At 38.6% G+C, this 19,843-nt stretch overlaps 1 protein-coding gene across 1 annotated transcript in view; it reads right to left on the bottom strand.

The window, feature by feature from the left end:
• LOC147914027 (uncharacterized) overlaps window positions 1-19,843 on the bottom strand; it is a 67,847-nt gene that overhangs the window by 21,743 nt on the left and 26,261 nt on the right. The window contains exon 3 of the mRNA XM_087447123.1: window positions 14,780-14,888. Coding sequence (XP_087303249.1) covers window positions 14,780-14,888 — 109 coding nt within the window. The remainder of the gene's footprint in view (window positions 1-14,779; window positions 14,889-19,843) is intronic.

Raw genomic sequence — 19,843 nt, 5'->3', positions numbered from 1 at the left:
TCCATAGCACCTATCACCTTCTAACATACAATGTAACATACTGTCTACTTCTCTTCACTACAGTGTAAGCTGCAGGAAAGCAAGGTTCTCTTTCAGTTTTGCTCGTTGATGTGTCCCAAGTGCCTAGAACAGTATGTGGCCCATAATAAATATTCAAAAATATTTGTCGAATGAATGGAAGTGGGAAAGGAAAGGACTCACCACCAGGGATAGAAGCATATTTTATAAGACCTGAAGCTTATAAAATTTGAGAGGGCTCTCTTTAAGAAAAAAAAATTAAAATATCTTATTTCTGCATATTTTACAAAAACATGACCACGTGAACACATTCATAGCCTGTCCCAGGGTGTGTGAGTGTGAGTGGCCTTGAAGATTGTTTCATCAGTTTCACAGTAATAAAGCTAGAGTTTTGAGGATTATTATTCTTTTATGGTTTAGATATTTATTGACATCAAAGGATATTAACAATATTATGTGAATATTAACAATATTAGTATGTGAAAGAAACAGGTTACAAATAGAATGTATAATATGATACCATCTGATGCAAAATGAATGGAAAGATATACAAACGATATTTCTGGGTGATGGGATTACAGGTGTTTGTTTATTTCATTTGCTTGTCTGTATTTTCTAAATTAAATAAATGAGTATGGATTGCTTTCATCATGAGAAAAAAAGTTGCAGTTTTTAAGTATAGAAAACACACCCAACTGCAATTAGAAGAATGTGTTCTAATTCCTTTTGAAGGGTTCCCTAAATTATTTATACTATTTTCCCTCTTTCTGGTGAAAAAATAACATACTTTTTTTGAAGAACTGGTCAAGATTTGAGAACAGGCTCTAACTACAGCCACTGCTCCCCTAACCCTTCCTCCAACCCCCAGAAACATCTCTGTTCCCCTCTCCCACTCCCACATTCACTCTAAAAAGTTAAGCAGACTAGCTAAGCGGCCCATGGGTGAAAACAATCAAATTCATTTCAAATGAGACTTTAAAGGAGGTAAAATATATACAGATATTACACCTGTCAGACCTGACCCTTTTATGTCAATTTTAAGATGGACGTATAAGACTTGGTGGGGACATAATGGTCTACTATTTGCACACATCCAGGTAGTTCTCAGCATTTCCAATTAGACTCCCTAATTTTACTTACAAATGGTTGTTATTATTCTGAATTGTATTCACTAATTTCACATAACAAAAATATTTTAATCTTTTATTTTTTTGCTGAGGAAGACTGGCCCTGGGCTAACATCCATGTCCATCTTCCTCTACTTTATATGGGACACCGCCACAGCATGGCTTGACAAGCAGTGTGTCGATGCGCGCCCGGGATCCGACCTGGCGAACCCCGGGCCGCCCCAGCGGAACGCGCGCACTTAACCGCTTGTGCCACCCGGCCGGCCCCAACAAAAATATTTTAAAATGCAATTAGAAATAGGTTTAAGCAACTTTTAAATGGATTAGTAAAAGCACCAGAGTATTTCTGCCATTTGTTAAGAAACCACTTTCATGTTTGGAATTCTGAAGGACAACCTCAGCACATTTTTAATCCATCAGGCTTTTGGTTGCTTTTCTTTCTTTTCCAATTCCAGCTTTTGTTTTGAATAACCTAAAAGTAAACTGTCTCTCAGATAGCAAAAATAACATTCTGAGTTAAGTTCCATAAAAAATATCATTTTGGATGTTGCAAGCTTTTGCCTTTTCAAAAGGATTACAGTTTTTAGTGGATGAAAAGAAGTGGAGCCAGCAAAGGAGATTGAGAAGGGCCAGAAAGGTCAGAGGAAAATCAAGAGAGCGTAGCACTAAAAGCCAAGGAGAGAGTTTCCAAGGGAGAAAGAACGGCCGTACATGAAGAGCTGGTGTGGAGGGTACTTGCTGCACGTTCCCCGCCCATCACTTCACCTCCTCCTTTCCAGGCTCCTTCCTCTACGCCTGAAAATACAGCCAGTTCTTCCCCGGCTACTAGCTAGCTCCCTCCTTCCTGTCAAAGCGTTGTTACAAGAGCGGAAAGCAAACTGAAGGGCAACAGCCTGTGCGGAAGGGCTTTGTAATCTGTAGAACACCGGGCGCGTGATGCAAGTCAGATGAAGAGTCTGCTGGTCTAGATGACTCAGACACATCTTGTCAACCAAAGAGAGGTATTACCACACAGGCCAGAGGTGACCGAGGGAATCCACCACCCCAGCGGGGCTGCTATACGCAAGATATTTCACCACATCTTCAGGATTCGCTATTCACACTGCCTGTATTTCATCACCCATGATTCACTCTGTATTCTCTGACCTTTAGTTTCTCCCTCCACCTAAAGCCCCTAAGCTACTAACATGGTGCAGGGAGTTATTTCAAACACTCCGACTTTAAAAGGACAGGTACAAAAAACAGTAGAGAGGTATAAAATCAAGAACAAATCTAGAGTTGTGGCCAGACCTCTACGAATAATGCTGGGAATGCCTGAGTTTTAAATGAGTTTTGCCTTGAGAAAAAAAATTAAAGGTCAGAGATAATAAAGAGAAAGGGGATTCCTTATCCTCAGTGAGGGTGGTGTAATGTTTAACAGGCAGGAAAAAAAATGTAAAACTACTCAACTTTTGTCTGACTTTCTTCTTTCCTATCAAGAAAAAAATCTTCAATGAAAAGTTCCAACACTTAAAAAGATTAAAAAAAGCACATTTAAGAAGGAACTGAAGTCCATTTGATAGGTGAGAAAAGACCATTTAGCTATTTTCAATGGTCAAATGAAATACTTTCCAGAGCATGAAAAGGAGCTATCAATGCTGGTAAAGAACTGCTGTCAGTAATCTTCGAAAAATTGCGGAGAACAGGAGAGATGTGAGAGAACTAGATACAGTCATGACCTAATTTAAGAAACAGAGAAAACATTTTGTCTTCTAGAAACAACCTGCTGGGCGAGGTGGCCGAGATTCCCAGTAGAACTCTCTAATAATTGGTTACCATAGAAAGAGGTGGGTGGCTTCCCACCAAAGCTGGCTAACTGAATACATGCATTTACCTCTCTTTCCAAATTCCATAGAAATGTCCGGAGAGTAAAATTAAATAAAAATAAATCTAAATAAGTTTCAGAAAATTCAGAAGGGGGTTGCCAATAGTCAACTAGAATACTGAGGAATTTCTGGAATATATTGATGCTGAAATGCAACAAAACTAAGCAACTCATGAGTCCAAACTCATGAAAGAGAACTCCGAAAATAATTTTTCTCAGCAGAATTCTGCAAAAGCCTTACTATCAAAATAAGCAGAAGCTGGCTGGAAGAAGTGAGTCCTGGGCAAGAGCCAGGTAACACGTAAAGGCAGAGCCAGTCCTCATGCCACCTAAGGGCTGCTGCTGATGTGTGCCCCAGGCAGGCTGTGTATAGTGACAATTTTTACATAAGAGACTCTCCAAATGGACACCAGGTCCAAAGAATCAGGACCTTGTCATAGGCAAAGGAGAGCTGCATATCCTTAAAATAAACCATACTCACGTCTTGAAGGAAAGTCCACCCTCCCTCTGCCATGCACAGCCACTTGAATCAGAGCTGATTTAATCCTAACTGGAGCTGCTAGCCAGTTGAACAAGAATTCTTGCTCTCTCCAAACACCAATACTGTTCAGATTAGGACCTTGCCTACAAATATGACCAAACAACCAAGAATCATCCAACAGCCAAGATGGAAAGAAAAGCACCGAACTCAAGAAGCAGAACTAATGTCCAAGAAAACACAATATAGGACACAAAATGAAATGCTAAAATAAGCATATTTAATATCTTTAGAGAGATTCTAGGGAGTTCTGAACCTATGAAAAACGAAATGCAGATGGCTACTAAACATTTAGGAAGAAGTTTAAGACTACTCGAATCAGAATAAAATAAAAAAGAGGGGAAAAAGGGAAGCAGCGATCACCTCAAGTCAGCATGAAAGCACGAAGCACAAGTCGTGCCTCACTCACTTCACTTCCTTCTCGAGAGGTCATCACATGGGTAGGTCGGGGAAGGCCAGTGACGTGGTATGTCGGGCTGGAGTCTAGCAAGCCAGTAAGTAAACTGTTTCACAATATGATACCCTGAAAACAAATTATATCCTACTGACGATTGACGGAAAAACAAGCTAATAGAAGTTAGTACCACTTATTCAAGAAATTTCTAGTTTTTTTTGTGTGTGTGAGGAAGATCAGCCCTGAGCTAACATCCGTGCTAATCTTCCTCTTTTTTTTGCTGAGGAAGACCGGCTCTGAGCTAACATCTATTGCCAATCCTCCTCCTTTTTTCCCCCAAAGCCCCAGTAGATAGTTGTATGTCATAGTTGCACACCTTCTAGTTGCTGTATGTGGGACGCGGCCTCAGCATGGCCAGAGAAGTGGTACATCGGTGCGCGCCCAGATCCGAACCCGGGCCGCCAGTAGCGGAGTGTGCGCACTTAACCGCTACGCCATGGGGCTGGCCTGAAATTTCTAATTTAAATTTTCTTTTCCTCTAGACTGTAAACTTCTTGAGAGATGGAACCATTTTTCAGTATTCAGTCTATTCCCACTGTCTAGAGGATATTTAGCAAATGACGGATTCTCCATGAATATTTATTGAATAATAATTAAATTTAATAGTAATTAACTCAAAATCTATGTTTAAAAGTATGTATGAGATGAAAGAGAATAGCTAGCTTCTCAGTTCACTTGGAAACATAGGGGTTTTAGTTGATTGCCTGCTTAATGTTGTCAACATTGTGACACAGCTGATAAGAGAGCGCTCGAGAAAAGGCGGTAGTAATGGACCAATAGTGGGGAACACAGAAGAGTTGTGGCAAGGTGTAGTTTCCAAAGATGACCACACCAATCTCTCTCATCCCACATGCTCTTTTTGCAATGTGACTTTGACTTTTGACTCTCCTCCCTTTGAGTGGTGGGGAGTATGTTCCCTTCCCTTCAGTCTGAGTGAGTTTTTTACTATGACAGAAATATAACCATGTGTCTTCCTAGGCTCAGTCATAAAAGGCAATACAGCTTCTGCCTGGTTCTCTTGGGACACTCGCTCTTGAAACCCACTCCCAATCTGTGGGCATAACAAAGTAGTTTTCTATGCCACTAAGTTTGGGATGGTTTGTTATACAGCCATCAACAACTGTAAAAATAAGAAAATGGACATGCAAGTTGTGATATATTTACTCAGTGGAATATTATGCTGCCACAATAAGAAGTTTGCCTATTGAAATAGGAATAAATGTTTACTATTATTCATTTACTCATTTAAGAAACATTTTTGAGTCTGCTCTGTGCTGGGGGCTGTTCTGAGGATACAACACTGAACAAAACAAAGTCCTCACTCAAAGTCTTCTGTCTGGCCTGTGTAATTTGGTGTCCCGCATTGTTTAGTCTTTAAGTCTCTTGCTCTGAACCACTGATGAGGTCCCAAACTCTGTCTTCAGCTCTGATCTCTGTCTTGAGCTCCAGACTTGTCTGTTTCAATGCTTGCCTGCTCTCTTGAATTGGCTATCCCACAGGCACCCCAAACTGCTAAATAATGTCACTAATACCTACACGCTGTCCTGAGCCAGCAACTTGGGGATTTCTCTCTCCCTCCGTACCTCTCACCACTTGACAACTCTACCTCCACAGTCACAGAGGTCGCTGAGTGTACCTCCATATCATCTGAATCCACCCCTTTTTCCATTCCACCACTACTCCCTGGTTCAAGTCATCATCATTTCCTCTCTGGGTTCTTTGGTCTTCCTGCCACTATATTGCCTCAAAATCAACCTATACAATGCTGTTTTTTTTTCTTTTTCCACAATATACAAATATGATTATGTTACCTTCTTGTTGAAAATCCTTCACTTATACTCTTCAGAATAATGTCCAAGATTCTTATCACTGACATATAAATGGAGGGAAGTTACAGAACAACATGCATAGTATGATCCCATTCATATAAATTTACATACATATATTCATATGTTTACATACCTATAAAAAGGCACTAGATGTTCAATAAAATACAATAGTTGTAATCTTAGAGTGAGGAGAGTACAGGTGATTTTTACTTTCTTCTTTGTACTTTTATGTATTGTTATGATACATATAAATCAGAATTCTTTTAAAAAAATAAACATTTCACTTTTACAGAAACAATAAACCATTAAAAATATTAAATAAGGAGACCCTTCATTATCTAGCCTTGGCCTATCTAGTTTTGTCATTTCTCCTCTCTCTCCTGGTCCTTACCCTAGCTCCTGCCTCACGCAATATGATTACTTGCATTCTCTCAGCAAACAATGCTCTTTCCTGCCTCCAAGCATTCACACATCCAGCCTCCTCTGCCCAGAAGGCACTTTCCTCCCTTTTTGCCTATCTGATCCCTACTTAACTTATTAGGGCTCAGGTCAGGTATTGACTCTTACAAGAGGCTTTTCCTAACTAACCCCTTCACCAAGCTCCTATGTTAACTTCTACTATTACCTATTACGCTGCCTCTTAGCTCTCTATTGGCCTCCATCTTTCCTACACACCGAGTATCCACAGAGCCCATACAAGGCTGTCACACTGAAAGCATTCAATACATTGTTTCCCAGGGAAATCAGTGAAGCACAGTTTGGGGAGACAAGAGAGGTTAAGGGCAAAAGTTTTGGTATTCCATTCTCTGGGTTCAAATTTCCAGTTCTGTCACTTGCCAGCTCTGGGACTCTAAACAAATTACTTAGCCTTTCTGTACCTTAGTTGCCATAGCTATAAAGTGAAAATAATACTAACCACATCATAGGGTTGTTGTGAAGATTAAGTAACGTCAAGTGTAAACAAGTCCCACATAGGGTAAGCATTTTAAAAATGGTTGTTATTATTTTTGGTCCCTCATTGACCTATAAGGTCCTTGAGAGCAGGGCTGTGTCCTTTATCACTGCATTCCCAGAATCTGGTATATAAGAGGTATTTAATTAATGTTTGATGAAACCTATATGAACTAGTATATTCTTGAATCTTCTGAAAAATATCTTCTGTTTATTTAATAATTACTTCATGGTTATTACTAACCCTAGCCCAAACCCTAACTGCGACCATATATTCTCACTATGAGGAAAAGTAAGCCAACACTGACAGGCACCATGCAAAAATATATTAAATCTCCAGACCAAAAGGAAAATGACAAGCACCCAGAAGTCAACATGGAAAGCACAGAAATGTATAACCTTAATGACAGAGAATTCAAAATAGCCATCATAAAAAAACTTAATGAAATACAAGAAAACGCAGACAGATAATTCAATGAAATCAGGAGTTTCTTCACAAAAGATATTGAAACTATAAAAAAAACCAATCAGAAATTTTAGAGATGAAAGACACTATAGAGGAGATAAAGACAAACCTGTAAGCCTTAAGCATCAGAGCTGACAATATGGAGGAAAGAATTAGCAATATTGAGGACAGCAATGCAGAAGTGCTCCAGATGGAGGAGGAAAGAGAACTAAGACTAAAAAGAAATGAAGAAACTCTCCGAGAAATATCTGACTCAACTAGGAAATCCAACATAAGGATTATAGATATTCCAGAGGGAGAAGAGAGGGAAAAAGGAGCAGAGAACTTGGTCAAAAAAACAATATCTGAGAACTTCCCAAACCTGGGGAAGGAGCTGGAAATACCAGTGAATGAAATAAATAGATCTCCTAAATATATCAACATGAAAAGACCCTCTCCAAGGCATATAGTAGTAAAGCTGGCAAAAGTCAATGACAAAGAAAAAATATTAATGGCAGCTAGACAAAAAAATAAATAACATACACAGGATCTCCTATGAGGCTCTCAGCTGATTTCTCAACAGGAACTTTACAGGCTAGGAGAAAGTGGAATGATATATTCAAAATTCTGAAGGACAAAAACTTTCAGCCAAGAATACTCTATCCAGCAAAAATATCCTTCAGATATGATGGAGAAACAATAACTATCCCAGATAAACAAAAGCTAAGGGAGTTCATTGCCACAAGACCCCCACTACAAGAAGTGCTCAAGAAGGCCCTCATCCCTCAGAAAAAAAAGAGAAAGGGGATTCAAAGTGTTGAACAAGGAGGAAAATAGGCTGACAAAACCAAAAAAATTGCAGTCCTCTATCAAAATAGATTAGCAAACACTTAATTATAAAACCAAAGGTCAAGGGAAGGTAAGCACCAAGCATAAATGCAACCTCATCGTGTTAAACATGAACTCACAACACAAGAAGGAATAAGATGTGACAACAATAACTTAGAAGGGGAAGAGGAAAGGGATCGAATCGACTTAGTCTAAGGGAATAAGAGGCCATCAACAAATGGATTATCACATCCATAAGATTTTTTATACAAGCCTCATGGTAACCACTAACGAAATAATCAGAACAGAATGACACATGATAAAGAAAGAGAAAACTAAGAGAACCCCCATACAGAACTACCAAACTGAACTGGTAGTCCAAAACACATGGGACGAGAAACAAAAGAAATGCAAAAGAACTGGAAAAAGAGCAATAAAATAACAACAACAAGCCCCCATATATCAATAATTATCCTAAATATAAATGGACTGAACTCTCCAATCAAAAGACACAGAGTGGTGGGATGGATTAAAAAACAAGACCCAACAATATGCTGCCTCCAGGATACACATTTCAGCTCTAAAGACAAACACAGGCTCAGAGTGAAAGGATGGAAGACAATACTCCAAGCTAATGGCAAACAAAAGAAAGCAGATGTTGCCATACTTATATCAGACAAAGTTGACTTCAAGATTAAACAGGTAATGAGAGACAAAGAGGGGCAATATATAATGATAAAAGGGACACTCCACCAAGAAGACATATCACTTTTAAATATACATGCACCCAATACAGGAGCACCGAGGTACATAAAGCAACTATTAACAAACCGAAAAGGAGATATTAACAACAACACAATAATAGTAGGGGATCTTAACACCCCACTCTCATCAATGGACAGATCATCCAGACAGAAAATCAATAAGGAAATAACGGACCTAAACAAAAAACTAGATGAGATGGACTTAATAGACATATACAGAGCACTCCATCCAAACACAGCAGATTACACATTCTTCACAAGTGTGCATGAAACATTCTCAAGACTAGACCATATGTTGGGAAACAAGGCATGCTTATATAAATTTAAGAAGATTGAAATCATAACAAGCATCTTTTGAGACCATAATGCCATGAAGTTAGAAATCAACTACAAGGAAAAGACCGGGAAAGTGACAAAGCTGTGGAGACTCAACAACATGCTACTAAACCACCAATGGATCATTGATGAAATTAAAGGAGAAATCAAAGCATATCTGGAGACAAATGAAAATGAAAATACACCATACCAACTCATATGTGATGCAGCAAAAGCTGTCCTGAGGGGGAAACTCATTGCAATACAGGCCCACCTTAATAAACAAGAAAAAGCCCAAATAAGCAACCTCAAACTATGCCTAACAGAAGTAGAAAAAGAAGAACAAACAAAGCCTAAAGTCAGCAGAAGGAGGGAAACAATAAAAATCAGAGCATAAATAAATGAAACTGAAATAAAAAACACAGTAGAAAGGACCAATGAAACAAAGAGCTGGTTCTTTGAGCAGATAAACAAAATTGACAAACCCTTAGCCAGACTCACCAAGAAAAATAGAGAGATGGCTCAAATAAATAAAATTAGAAATGAAAAAGGAGAAATTACAACAGATACCACAGAAATACAAAAGATTATAAGAGAATACTATGGAAAACTATAGGCCAACAAATTGGACAATCTAGAAGAAATGGATAAATTCCTAGACTCATACAACCTCCCAAAACTGAATCAAGAAGAAATAGAAAACCTGAATAGACCAATCACAAGTAAAGAGATTGAAACAGTAATCAAAAACCTCCCAAAAAATAAAAGGCCAGGACCAGATGGCTTCTCTGGAGAATTCTACCAAACATTCAAAGAATACTTAATACCTATCCTTCTCAAACTATTCCATAAAATAGAGGAAGATGGAACACATCCCAACACATTCTATGAGGCCAACATCACCCCGATACTAAAGCTAGGCAAAGGCAATAATAAGAAGGAAAATTACAGGCCAATATCTCTGATGAACATAGATCCAAAAATCCTCAAGAAAACACTGGCAAACCGAATACAGCAATACATTTAAAAGATCACAGACCATGATCAAGTGGGATTTATACCAGGGACACAGGGATGGTTCAACATCCACAAATCAGTGAGTGTGATACACCACATTAACAAAATGAGGAATAAAAACCACATGATCATCTCAATAGATGCAGAGAAAGCATTTGATAAGATCCAGCATCCATTTATCATAAAAACTCTCAACAAAATGGGTATAGAAGGAAAGTACCTTAACATAATAAAGGCCATATATGACAAACCCACAGCCAACATCAGACTCAATGGGGAAAAACTGAAAGCCATCCCTCTGAAAACAGGGACAAGACAAGGGTGCCCACTCTTGCCACTCTTATTCAACACAGTAGTGGAGGTTCTGGCCAGAGCAATTAGGCAAGAAAAAGGAATAAGAGGAATCCAAATAGGCAACGAAGAAGTGAAACTCTCACTGTTTGCAGATAACATGATCTTATATATAGAAAACCCTAAAGAATCCATTGGAAAACTATTAGAAATAATCAACAACTACAGCCAAGTGGCAAGGTACAAAATCAACTTACGGAAATCAGTTGCATTTCTATATACCAACAACAAAGTAACAGAAAGAGAACTCAAGAATACAATCCCATTTACAACTGCAACAAAAAGAATAAAATATCTAGCAGCAAATTTAACCTAGGAAGTGAAATACCTATACAATGAAAACTATAAGACATTATTGAGTGAAATCAATGATGACATAAAGAAATGGAAAAATATTCCATGCACTTGGTTTGGAAGAACACACATAGTTAAAATGTCCATACTATCTAAAGCAATCTACAGATTCAATGCAATCCCAATCAGAATCCCAAGGACATTCTTCACAGAAATAGAACAAATAATACTAACATTCATATGGGGCAACAAAAGACCCTGTATAGCTAAAGCAATCCTGAAAAAGAACAAGGCTGGAGGCATCACAATCCCGGACTTCAAAACATATTACAAAGTGATAGTAATTAAAGTACTGGTACAAAAACAGACACACAGATCAATGGAACAGAATTGATGGAACAGAATTGAAAGTCCAGAAATAAAACCTCATATCTACGGGCAGTTAATATTTGACAAAGAAGCTAAGGACATACAGTGGAGAAATGAATGTCTCTTCAATAAATGGTGCTGGGAAAACTGGACAGCCACTTGCAAAAGAATGAAAGTAGACCATCTTCTTTTGCCATATACAAAAATTAACTCAAAATGGATCAAAGACCTGAAGGTGAGACCTGAAACTATAAAAGTCCTGGAGGAAAATATAGGTAGTACACTACTCGTCATCAGCCATAAAGGGATCTTTTTGAGTTCCATGTCTACTCAGACAAGGGAAACAAAAGAAAAAATAAACAAGTGGGACTTCATCAGATTAAAGAGCTTCTACAAGGCAAATGAAACCAGGATCAAAATGAATAGGGAACCCACCAGCTGGGAAAAAATATTTGCAAACCATATATCTGACAAGGGATTAATCTCCATAATATATAAAGAACTCACACAACTGAATAACAAAAAAACAAACAACCTAATCAAAAAATGGGCCTAGTAAATGAACAGACACTTCTCCAAAGAAGATATACAGATGGCCAATAGGCACATGAAAAGATGCTCAACATCACTAATCACCAGGGAAATGCAAATCAAAACGACACTAAGATATCATCTTACACCCGTTAGAATGGCTATAATCACGAAGACAAAAAACAACAAACGCTAGAGAGGCTGTGGAGAAATGGGAACACTCATTCACTGCTGGAGGGAATGCAAACTGGCACAGCCTCTATGGAAAACAGTATGGAGATTCCTCAAAAAATTAAAAATATAAATACCTTATGATCCAGCTATCCCACTACTGGGTATCTACCCAGCGAACCTGAAATCAGCAATCTAAAGAGGCTTATGCACCCCTATGTTCATCACAGCATTATTCACTACAGCCAAGACATGGAAGCAATCCAAGTGTCCCTCGACTGACGACTGGATAAAGAAGATGTGGTGTATATATATATATATATATATATATACACACCATGGAATACTACTCAGCCATAAAAAAGGACAAAATCGTCCCATTTGCAACAACGTGGATGGACCTGGAGGATATTATGTTAAGTGAAATAAGCCAGAAAGAGAAAGACAAACAGTGCATGATTTCACTCATATGTGGAATATAAACCAACACACGGACAGATAGAACTGTTTGGTGGTTACCAGTGGCTGGGTGGGTGGGGGGTGGGCACAAGGGGTGGAGGGATGCACTTATATGGTGACTGATAAACAATAATGTACAACAAAAATTTCACAATAAAAAAAAAGAAAGAAAAATACTGTTTGGGAAAGCCTGGTGATGAGAAACCTGTGTAAAATAACCAGCCTGGGAACCAGCCTCTGCCTTCTTCATCAGAGAATACAACATATTGGCTGGGTTTTGCTCTATGTCAGGGGTCTATTTAGTCCTGAGGTAGGTACTGTTATTATTTATCTTCATTTTGCATACAAAGTTTACCAGGTTGCCCAAGATCACCCAGCTAGCCAGGGTCAGAGCCAGGACTTGAACCTCAGCAGTGTGGTTCCAGGTCCCAAGCTCCTATCACCACACTATGCCTCCTCCTTCAGGACAGAAGAACAATAAGTAGGGCAGTAACAGGACCAGATTGGGGCTTTTGAAAGTCATTCTGGCACTAAGGTAGGGGAGGGATTGGAAGGAAAAAGCAAGTGTCCAATAGATGTTTCAGTTCCAGTAACTATTTGGCTTGCAATTTTCTTACATTATTAATACAAAGTTTGAAAGTAGCTGATATGTAAGATAAGCTGTTTCGGTCTAGAAAAGCAAAACTCACAACCAATAACATGTTGATTGCTTTGAACTTTTAAAAACATATTAAAAAGCCATGAACATAGCCCTAATGGTTCATCAATAAGATATACTCACATGCTCCCTGTTTCATTTTTGCAGTAGTGGTAACAAGTTATTCCCTCCATATCCATGGAGCAACCCTCATCTTACCCTCAGCATGCAAATGAAGAAGACCCCTATCCAACAAATGGGGAAGGTGTTGGGCATCAAGGTGTGTGTATATTGGAACAGAGCTGGTGTGTGTGTGTGTGTATGTGTGTGTGTGTGTGTTGTGTATGGGGGTGTGTATCTTATACAGAGTTGGAATGTTGTCTTTTTCACACTATGCCAGAATCACATGAAACATTTTCAGTTATTATAATTTCCATTTTTAGTGAATGTTTAGTGAAGGAAACTAAATGTTTCCTTAAAATTTCTGACTCAAGAAATATCTGTTCTTGTACAAAATTAAGTGGAATGGAAAGTAATTGAATGAAATGGAATTAAAAATAATTGAACTGAATTGCAAAATATGTACAAGTATCACAGTTCTTAAATGCATCTATGTTATTGTCACTAGAGGGAGCTCAGCACTTAATTTGTATTCTGAAAGAGTCCAGCACACTGGCAATCAAAACATCACAAGGGCAGTTTGCATCCCATTGAGCTGTATGTTAGGGGCTTTCAAATAAATCAACACCATTATTTTTCCTAGAAAATGAAAGTGACTGAAAGCGTTACCTCTCATGCTTTTCAGGGTATTTGGGGCGAGTATAAATGCCTTAGTCTCTGTGGTGCCACTGTCAAAATAACACATACACTTCACTGAATGCCCCTCTAAAATGGCTCATGCTCTTTGCAATGGTCCAAAACAGAATGGATGAGTAAAGATTGGAACACGATGCATGAAATGTGCCTCAGCATAGTGTCTCAGGTGGAGAGCTTATGCAGGGCGGTCAGCACAATAACCACACGAACAAGATCCGGACCTCAGATGATGCTTCACCTTTATTTTTATTTATTTGTTTATTTTTTTTGAGGAAGATCAGCTCTGAGCTAACATCCACTGCCAATCCTCCTCCTTTTTTTCCCCAAAGCCCCAGCAGATAGTTGTATGTCATAGTTGCACATCCTTCTAGTTGCTGTATGTGGGACGCGGCCTCACCATGGCCGGAGAAGCGGTGCATCAGTGTGCACCCGGGATCCGAACCCAGGCCGCCAGTAGCAGAGCGTGCGCACTTAACCACTAAGCCACGGGGTCGGCCCAATGCTTCACCTTTAAATCCGCATCACTATATGTGAACTGCTCCTAAATACACCTCTTGTGATGGATGCATTTTTTTAAAAACAAGGGAGACCTCTATTTTGTCACCACCATTTATAAGCAAACGTCACTGAACTTTGGACTCAAGCTGTTTAAAAAAAAGGATTACATATGACTTTTAGAAGACAATAAACATTTACTAAGTCCTGCAGCTGAGGGATTTTGGACAAAAATAAAAGACAATTCTAGGCCTTATAGAAATAATTGAATTGAATAAGCCTCGTAAATGAGAATGAAAAGAATATTATCATCATACACATTTTTTCGCAAGCCTGATTTCTAGCGAAGAAATAAAACATAATAAAAATAAGAGATCCAGGCAAAAGCCAGTAAATATGAGCCTTAAGTCACTCAGGATATGGTTATTTGCACATCCTGGGGGAAATGCTGAAGTTCATAAAACTACAGACCCTTAAATTTGGAAGGAACTCAGTCTAGCCCTTACCTCCATAGAAGTCCTTCTGCTTCGTCCAGTCCTCTGCGGTGCTCAGACATGGGGAGGAGAGCCCACCACATCTTAAGGCAGCCTCGTCTCTTACTGGATGGCTCTAATTCTGCAAAAGAAATTCTTCTGCCTTCAGAACTTCAATTTTCTACTGTATAACATCGTACTTTTATTCTGATTCTGCCCTGTGGCTGAAAATAGAAAGTCTTTTTTCTTGTTCTCAGGAAAGGCATTGAATCTAAATATGGACATGGTGTCCTCCGTGGCTACATCCTTCTTCCCTGCCCCATGTCCCCTCCCATCAAGACTTTTTATATCCAGCCCAAATATTATAAGCTTGTTTACAAAATATTTATTAAAATGCACTTTTATCATTCTTCCCTTGGGATAAAACTTTGTAGAAAATTTAGAAAATTCAGACATGCTGGGCCGGCCCTGTGGCTTGGTGGTTAAGTGCGCGCGCTGCGATGCTGGTGGCCCGGGTTCGGATCCCGGGTGCACATCGAGGCACCACTTCTCCGTCCATCCTGAGGCCGAGTCCCACATACAGCAACTAGAAGGATGTGCAGCTATGACATACAACTATCTACTGGGGCTTTGGGGGGAAAAAATAAAATAAATTAAAAAAAAAATCTTAAAAAAAAAAAAAAAAGAAAATTCAGACATGCTAAACGAAGAAAATAACCTTACTTCACAAAAATAATCAACTTTTCTATGTCAACATATACTTCTTTATTAAATATTTTCACCAAAAATAGGATATCATTCATTTTGTTTAGTAAACTTTTTTTTCATATAACCAACTAATAAATCATCTACAACAACATTTTTAAAGTTGAATAGTTCTTTATCGTGTTTGTACCATATTTATTCAAATAAGTCACTACTTTGGATATTTAGGTAGTTTTGCATTTTGGCTATTAGAACAATCACTAAAAACTTCTTGCCTATTGATTTTTGGCAAGACATTTGTATTATTTTCTCACATTTTATTTTCTTATTTTTTTTAAAATTAAGACCTTTTAATTCTTTTAAAAATTTGCTTCAAAAGTAAAATATGTTCTTTACTTCCTCAATAACTTCTTATGAAGCATTGTCCAAGTTCATCCTCATTCCTGTGAATCTCAAAATAGAGAAATTTACTTCTCTCTGAACACTTTTTCTGAAAAGCCACTCCCTTCCCCCAATGTCATTTTTGTCCAGGAGACTTCCTGAGCCCCGGGTCCAGGTTAGGGCTCTGTTATAATGTCTCATCACACCTTTTACTTGTCCTTCATGGTATTTTTCATGATTGTAATTACATAGTTGATTGTATGATTTTGTTTAACTCCACTGGTTTGTTAGAATCACAAGGACAGAAACCCCGTCTGCTAATTCAGCACAGTGTCTATGGTGACTGACTAACACAGTGCCTAGCAAAAAACATGTACTAAAACACTTCCTAAATAAATGGAAAGATTTGTAGATTTTAAGTGACTGGACCAATGAAATCGACCATTTCAAGTGGGCAAGAATTATGTTTCAATATTCTATATTCTGAGTCCTTATTCTACAGGGCTGGCAGAAAACTTAACTCAGTCACAGCAGCCTCACTGCCTGCTGAGCCATAGTTGCTGGATCCTACACAGGGCCCATGCTTTGAAGGAGGAACCTCGAGTCGCTGGTGATGTGTCCAGACATTACCTGCCCACTGTTCTGCCCAGGCCTCTTTAGGTCTGTGGCTCTTCCCAGCTTCTGTGCCACTTCCGGGACATGCAAACCTTCTCGTGAGGCTGCCTGCACAAAGGTCTGTACCCACAGACACTGAGCCGTTTCTCTTTAGGCCTCCCCACCTCTGCAGACCAGGCAGGGAACAGTGGACCCTCTGCACAGCTGACCCACAGTCATCTCTTTCTCTCCCTTCCCACACCAGCCCACGGAAATCTATTTCTTGCCTAATTAAAAACTCAATAGAAAAATGGGCAAAAGTTATGGGAACAGTTTACACATATCCATAAAAGGAAATACAAATGGTTCTTAACCATATGAAACAATGTTAAGCCTCACTCACAGTAAGATAAATGCAATAAAAATTGTAAGATACCGTCTTTCAGTTATTAAAACAGCAGAGATCTGATGGAAGAGACTACATCACTGGTGGGGATGTTGATTGGTCTTACTTTAGGGTAGATAAAAGATGGCTGGAAATTCTTTGTCCCCAGCCCCTAGCTGTGGCAGTCCTCCTAGTACAGGCGCCAGACACGTGAGTGAAGAGGCCTTCAGATGTCTCTGCCCTCAGCAGCCATCTAACTGCAAGTATATGGGAAACCCCAAGCAAGACGGTGAGAGATAATAATAAATAGTTAAGTCACTAAGTTTGGAGTGGTTTGACATATAGCAATAGATAACTAGAATACATCTCTTGGGAGTATAATTTGACAATATTTATCAAATGTTTAAATCTTTTCGTCGTTTCTTATGGCTAAGTAGTATTCCATTGTGTATATATACCACAGCTTCTTTATCCATTCGTCCCTTGATGGGCACTTAGGTTGCTTCCAAGTCTTGGCTATCGTGAATAAGGCTGCAAGGAACACAGGGGTGCATGTACCTTTGCAAATTGGTGTTTTCAAGTTCTTTGGATAAAATACCCAACAGTGGAATAGCTGGATCATATGGTAGTTCTATCGTTGATTTTTTGAGGAATCTCCATACTGTGTTCCACAGTGGCTGCACCAGTTTGCACTCCCACCAGCAGTGTATGAGAGTTCCCTTCTCTCCACATCCTCTCCAACACATGTTATTTCCTGTCTTGTTAATTATAGCCATTCTGACGGGCGTGAGGTGATATCTCATTGTAGTTTTGATTTGCATTTCCCTGATAGTTAGTGATTTTGAACATCTTTTCATGTGTCTGTTGGTCATCTGTATATCTTCTTTGGAGAAATGTCTGTTCAGGTCTTTTGCCCATTTTTTAATTGGGTTGGTAGTTTTTTTGTTGTTGAGATGCATGAGTTCTTTATATATTTTGGAGATTAAGCCCTTATCAGATGTATGGTTTGCAAATATCTTCTCCCAATTGTTAGGTTGTCTTTTCGTTTTGTTGATGGTTTCCTTTGCTGTGCAGAAGCTTTTTAGTTTGATGTAGTCCCATTTGTTTATTTTTTCTATTGTTTCTCTTGCCCGATCAGATGTGGTGTTTGAAAAGATGTTGCTAAGACTGATGTCGAAGAGCGTACTGCCTATGTTTTCTTCTAGAACTTTCACAGTTTCAGGTCTTACATTCAAGTCTTTAATCCATTTGGAGTTAATTTTTGTGTATGGTGTAAGGTGAGGGTCTACTTTCATTTTTTTGCATATGGCTATCCAGTTTTCCCAACACCATTTGTTGAAGAGACTTTCTTTTCCCCATTGTATGTTCTTGGCTCCTTTGTCAAAGATTAGCTGTCCATAGATGTGTGGGTTTATTTCTGGGCTTTCGATTCTATTCCATTGATCTGTGTGTCTGTTTTTGTGCCAGTACCATGCTGTTTTGGTTACTATAGCTTTGTAGTATATTTTGAAATCAGGGAGTGTGATACCTCCAGCTTTGTTCTTTTTTCTCAGGATTCCTTTAGCTATTCGGGGTCTTTTGTTGTTCCATATAAATTTTAGGATTCTTTGTTCTATTTCTGTGAAAAATGTTGTTGGAACTTTGATAGGGATTGCATTGAATCTATAGATGGCTTTAGGAAGTATGGACATCTTAACTATGTTAATTCTTCCAATCTAAGAGCACGGAATATCTTTCCATTTCTTTGTGTCTTCTTCAATTTCTTTCAGAAATGTTTTATAGTTTTCGGTGTACAGATCTTTCACCTCTTTGGTTAAGTTTATTCCTAGGTATTTTATTCTTTTTGTTGCAATTGTAAATGGGATGGTATTTTTAATTTCTCTTTCTGCTACTTCGTTGTTAGTGTACAGAAATGCAACTGATTTTTGTATGTTGATTTTGTATCCTGCAACTTTACCATATTCGTTTATTACTTCTAAAAGTTTTCTGGTGGATTCTTTAGGGTTTTCTATATATAAAATCATGTCATCTGCAAATAGTGACAGTTTCACTTCTTCCTTTCCAATTTGGATCCCTTTTATTTCTTTCTCTTGCCTGATTGCTCTGGCTAGGACTTCCAGTACTATGTTAAATAGGAGTGGTGACAGTGGGCATCCTTGTCTGGTTCCTGTTCTTATAATGGGCCGGCCCCGTGGCTTGGTGGTTAAGTGTGCGTGCTCCGATGCTGGTGGCCCGGGTTCGGATCCCGGGCGCGCACCGAGGCTCCACTTCTCCGTCCATCCTGAGGCCGAGTCCCACATACAGCAACTAGAAGGATGTGCAGCTATGACATACAACTAACTACTGGGGCTTTGGGGGGAAAAAATAAATAAATAAAATCTTTAAAAAAAAAAATAAAAAAAAATAAATCAATACATACTATGACCCAGAAATTTCATATACTTATCCTACAGATACACTGGAACACATACAAAGTAACACGTAACAAGACATGCATTGCAGCTTTGTTTATAATAGCAAAAGACTGGAAACAATCTAAATGTCTCCATAAGGAACAGGCTAGATACATTCTAGTACATTGAAACAATGGAATATGCTGCTATTAAAAAGAACGAAGAGTCACAGTATTACTAATATAAAATCACATAGAATAATCCCCAAGTTATTTGTTAACTTCACAGCAAGGTGCAGGACAGTATGTTTAATACGCTATTGTTTGTATGATTAAAAAAGAACATGCATATGTATAGGTTTGTAAATACATGGAATGTCTCTAGAAGGATACACAAGAAAATGGTTAGCCATAATTGCCTCTGGAAACGGGACTTGGACACCTGAAGGACAAGAAGTGAGAGAAAGACTTAACTGTTCACTGTAAACTTTTTCACTTCTGTATGATAAGCATGTATATATTACATACTCAAATAACTTTTTAATAATATCTATATGATCCAGCCACACTAGCATAATATCCTCATGTTAAAGATGAGAAAATTAAGCTCAGAAAGCTGAGCTGATTTGTTCAGCATCTG

This window comes from Ceratotherium simum, chromosome 23 (assembly GCF_057802395.1).
Source record: "Ceratotherium simum simum isolate JZ-2026a chromosome 23, ASM5780239v1, whole genome shotgun sequence".
NCBI lineage: Eukaryota > Metazoa > Chordata > Mammalia > Perissodactyla > Rhinocerotidae > Ceratotherium > Ceratotherium simum.
Note: the sequence above shows the minus strand (reverse complement) of the source record. Positions and strands in the feature narration are given on the sequence as shown.